At 41.6% G+C, this 4,742-nt stretch overlaps 1 protein-coding gene across 1 annotated transcript; it reads right to left on the reverse strand.

Annotated features, from left to right (window-relative positions):
* Window positions 1-369: 369 nt before the first annotated feature.
* On the reverse strand, window positions 370-2,975 carry GME (GDP-D-mannose 3',5'-epimerase). Its single transcript, XM_087385839.1, has 6 exons — window positions 2,315-2,975; window positions 2,078-2,171; window positions 1,870-1,999; window positions 1,566-1,698; window positions 1,251-1,458; window positions 370-804 (listed from the first exon to the last, which is right to left on the reverse strand). The coding sequence occupies exons 1-6, from the start codon at window positions 2,734-2,736 to the stop codon at window positions 640-642; spliced, it is 1,152 nt and encodes a 383-aa protein (XP_087241965.1). The 5' UTR covers window positions 2,737-2,975; the 3' UTR covers window positions 370-639.
* Window positions 2,976-4,742: the final 1,767 nt, after the last annotated feature.

Genomic DNA, 4,742 nt, shown 5'->3' on the forward strand with positions numbered 1-4,742 from the left:
AGCCTTCTAGTTCATGCCAGCAAAATGCAAAAAATTTGTTCGAAGAAAAACACTACTGAGAGAGAAAACGATCCTTCAAGAAAAAATGATTCTTGAACAGCACACATTTAAATTCTCAAAAGCAGAGTGGAGGTTTCTATATGAGGGCCTACATACAAACTCTCTCTTTGTCCTTACCATCCCCATCCCCACCCCCATCATCACATTTAGCAGTGCAAGCAATAAGCAAACACAAATAACTAAGTGTAGAGAAAATACTCATGCAAGGCTGAAAAAACATTCAAGTCTTCAGAGAGAAATGCAAGGTAACTAGGTATCTTCCGAGCTGAGAGGAAATGTAACCCTTTCAAAAATTCAGCCGTGCCCCACTTGTCAACGGAGTAATAGTATTAAATATCAAAAAAACCTTTTACAGCCTCCACTCAGACTGAAATTCCCCTCATGTTGTCAGTCATGGTAGTCATGAATGACACAGAGGACAATAAAAAATGACAGAAGAGGCCACTACTAATGCTGCAACCTTTTACATCTATATAAATTTCGTCTCATCTTGTATCAGAAGTACTTCTAGCTGCCTTCCCAACCATCCATTTGGTTGCTTGCTCCCCACTGCTGAAGAAGACATCCAAAATTTATGCTTCACAGACCCTCTTTGCCATCTGCTGCTCGAAGAGAACCCAACTGGACGGGAGCCTGGGTGGCCACTACTTTAGATGAAGAATATGTTGCTGCTAAGTCTACGCCATGAGACTTCTCCTTCTCGATCTGCTCTTTAATCCAAAAGTACGTGATCCTCAGTCCATCCTGTTGGACATAAACCTTAAATCTGTCAGATGACACACTCATTCATATAACTGCTTAGCCGTGTATATTCCCAACTTCTTAGAATGTAAAAATGCACATTTTCCATCGCCTAGAATCAAAGATAGCTACCTAATTCTGCATTATGCTCACTGTTGTTTCCCTCTGCGGAATAAAAGACTGCTGCCCTATGCGTGCATGTGAGATCGGGGGGAGAGGAGTAGGAGTAGAGACAGAATTAGATAGCAGACCAACACTCACACCCAGCGTCAAGAACTTGCATGGGGAAGCAATTTTGAAGTAAAACTTTCCTCAAGAATGATGTAACTATGCAAAGGTAAAGCAAATAAGCTGCTTGGAGAAAAATATAAGACAAAGCATAGAATTCCTAAACTACTCATGCAGCTTGTGGGATTGGGCATGGAAATGTTGTCTCCCAAAGCTCTCACCTTGAGTCTCATAGATGGGGCCCAACCCAACTTCTCCTTGATCAGAGTATTATCAGAATTCCGTCCCCGAACTCCCTCTGGGCCTGGAATGTGGTGGATAGGCAGATTCTTGTTTTCAAAGCTCAGGACGATTTCAGCCATTTCATTCATACTGACCATCTCATCACTGCCAATGTTTACAGGCTCTCTGAAGTCCGACTTGGTCAATCTGTCAGACGCCATACAATGTGAAATGGCACCGAAAGTAGGTAGAAAGTGTAATCCACCGTTCAACGAACTGTAGCCATATAAGATTTGTTTCTGGCGTGTACTTACCTCAAAACACCTTCAACACATTCATCTATGAATGTGAATGATCTTGTCTGTTTGCCATCGCCCCACATCTCAAATTTATCGACGGAGGTAAGGGCCTTTCTGCAAAAAGCAGCAGGAGCTTTTTCTCGTCCACCTGCAAACGAAATACGAATTAGTCAACGCACAGATAGCACAAATTTTAACTTCGAAACGCTAGAAGCAACAATCCCCTTCAATTTAAATTCCTATTCAAAATTCGAAATAAAATGATCGGCAATCGAATTAAACTTCGCGGTAAAACAAGCAGAAAAGAGTACACGCCTACCCTTCCAAGTTCCGAAAGGACCGTAAATGTTGTGAAAGCGGCCTACTCGGCACTCAATGCCAAAATCCTTGGTGTAATGTTTGCATAGCTCTTCCGAAGCTAGCTTCTCCAGACCGTAGGCGTCTTGAGGCTGCAGTAAAATTACAGGCTTTTAGACACTTGATTCCGAAAGAAAAAACTCAAGAAGCGGAAAGCATCGTGATTTTACCTCCGCAGGCCATGCGTCCGACTCTTTCAAAGAGACATTTGTCTCAAGCTGCTTGAACTCAGGATAGATACACGCACTGGATGCGTAGAAGAGCCTGATCGAACATGCCCACAACAGTAAACATTTACAGTGAGCAAATAAACATAGCTACAAGGCCAAAGATGAAATCGCCCAGATCTGGAGCGAATTCGCTTATGCAGCAGATTACAATTTGCGAGATCTGGATGAAGCTCTGACCTTTTCACTCCATTTATGCGCGCCGCTTCTAACATGTTGAAGCTGATCATAGTGTTGTTGTACATGATGACAGAGTGATTCGACTGAATGAATCCCATCCCGCCCATGTCGGCAGCCAGGTTGAAAACATGATCCACGCCTTTGCTGACGGCCAGGCAATTGTCCATGACTCGGAGGTCGACAAGGTGGAATTCATGGCAGAACATATCCTCAGTCATGTGCTCGTTCTTTTTCCAGTCCGAAGCAATGATGTAGTGCCCTTCACTCTTGAGCCGTCGGGCGATGTGGGATGCGATGAAGCCACCAGCGCCAGTGATGGAGATACGGAGCGTCTCCTGGGGCCAGTAAGGCTCGCGCTCGAGGTCGGAGAAGGTGTAGTCGCCGAAGAGGGCAGGGGGAGAAGGGAAGCCGTTGGGGGCCATCTGGAGGAGGGAAGGCAAGGAGGGTGAGAGATCTAGGGAGCGAAAGGAGGGGAAAGCAAGGAGGGAGGGGAGGAGGAGATGGAGATGGAGATGGAGATGGAGACGGAAGGATTGGAGCTTTGTAGGGGAATACTAGTAGTAACACCGAGTCCAAGACGCAGTCGAACAAAGGACAGCAGCCATATCTAGGTACACACCCTTACACACACACACACACTTTTTCGGACGTGTCGGACGTGGCACGCTCTCCTCACCTTTGCCACAAACCCCTTTCTAGCACTCCTCTCCTCTCTCCAAAGCTTGCATGATCTCTCTCCCTCTCTCCCAAGATCTCATCCACTTCTGCCCATCACTTTGTCTTTCACACTTCCAATTCACATACGGATTAAATACCACGGTTCTCTCGTGACACACTCTTCTTATGAAAAAGTTTGTAGAAAGAGTGTGTGAAATTACATTTATTTGTCCCAGAGTAATTATACACTTAGTGTTACACAGCCCTCAAAAGGAGTATGTGGAATGACGTTTTATTCAACCCGTAAAGATAGTAATAATACACAAATCTAAACTACCTTAGCTGTAACTCCTACTATTAACACAACCAACAATTATTAAGTTTTGATTTACAGTTTCGCAAGCCTCACACACTACCCAAAACTCAATCTACTAAATACGGGTGTTACATTGAGCACTCGAGTAAAATTAAAGTGTTGTAATACATGCTCTCCTTTTTCCCTCAGGTATCAACACCACACTTATTGTCACCTATGATTGCATGCCTTTTTGGCCAAAGAGTACATGATCAAATGCCTTTTTAACTAAATAGACAAGTTCGTGCTCCTTTTCCATGTATCTTTTTATCTTTTAGCATGGTACACATTAATACTTTCCTCAAAATTTTTAATTATTTCCTTTATGGGTTTTTTATTTATCATTTCTCAGCAACACATTGTGTAAGCATGTTGTAAGCATGAGAACCCAAAAGAAAGAATAAATGTACTACAACATTCTTCAAGGCTCAAGGCTTTCATGATGGTCCATCCTTTTCTCAACACGATGAAAAGGTATAGACTTTCAAGGTAGTGTGTATTCAAATGGTCACGCCCTCATTACGTGCACACCTTTGCGTGTCAAAAAAGCATATATTTATGGTTGACTTACAAAACAGAAAGGCTTTAAAGGCTCATTAGTTGGTAGGTAGGTAGCACTTGACTTCCTCATTCACAAAGACCACAAGATTTTCTTTCGAATGAATTCATATTTCAGACTTGAGACACCTCTTCTCAAATATCATATATGAAGAATCTAGGAACTAGGCATTACCCCTTCCATCTCATTTAAACATTTACGTCATTGCAGACCTCTAGCTGTTTTTAGATTAGGCTGGATTTTTCTTTTTAGCAAATTTCAGGTATCCCTTTCTTAGGCATATCTTCCTTGGATATTCCCGTGTGTGACGAATGCTTGTCCAATATATTTCAACAATCCCTTTGGCATCATGCAAGAACCTACTTACCAAGATTTGTTTTTTATGAAATTGTTTTTGAATCTACTTAAACATAGTTACACATATAATCCATAATATGCATCTAGATACTCTATATCGTCGGTCTATAGAGACTTAATCTTAGTCCTCTTTGTGGGTATTAGCCCATGATCTCTCAAAAATTTCAAATAAATAGACGAACTATCAACTTAAGTAGACATGAACAAACTAGTTGATAATTAAATTCACACTTTAACAAATATCATGCTGTCTATATATAAATTGTTAAATAAGACAGAGATAGTACCCATATGTATATAGCAAATGAACGCAAAACTAGCCAATGCATTAGAGCTCAAATAGTGCATACCATAATGAAACAAGTCTAAGTAACCAATTAAAGAGAGAATGATGTAGAGTATCAAAGATGCGCCTTGAAGGAAAGCAATTAGAAAGACAAAGACACAAAATGTCAAAGATGCACGTTGAAGAAACTCAAGAGAAAGGGCATCTTGGAAGC

The sequence above is a fragment of the Dipteris shenzhenensis genome, chromosome 15 (assembly GCF_047967505.1).
Source record: "Dipteris shenzhenensis isolate YYH24624 ecotype China chromosome 15, Dip_SZ_1.0, whole genome shotgun sequence".
Taxonomy (NCBI): domain Eukaryota; kingdom Viridiplantae; phylum Streptophyta; class Polypodiopsida; order Gleicheniales; family Dipteridaceae; genus Dipteris; species Dipteris shenzhenensis.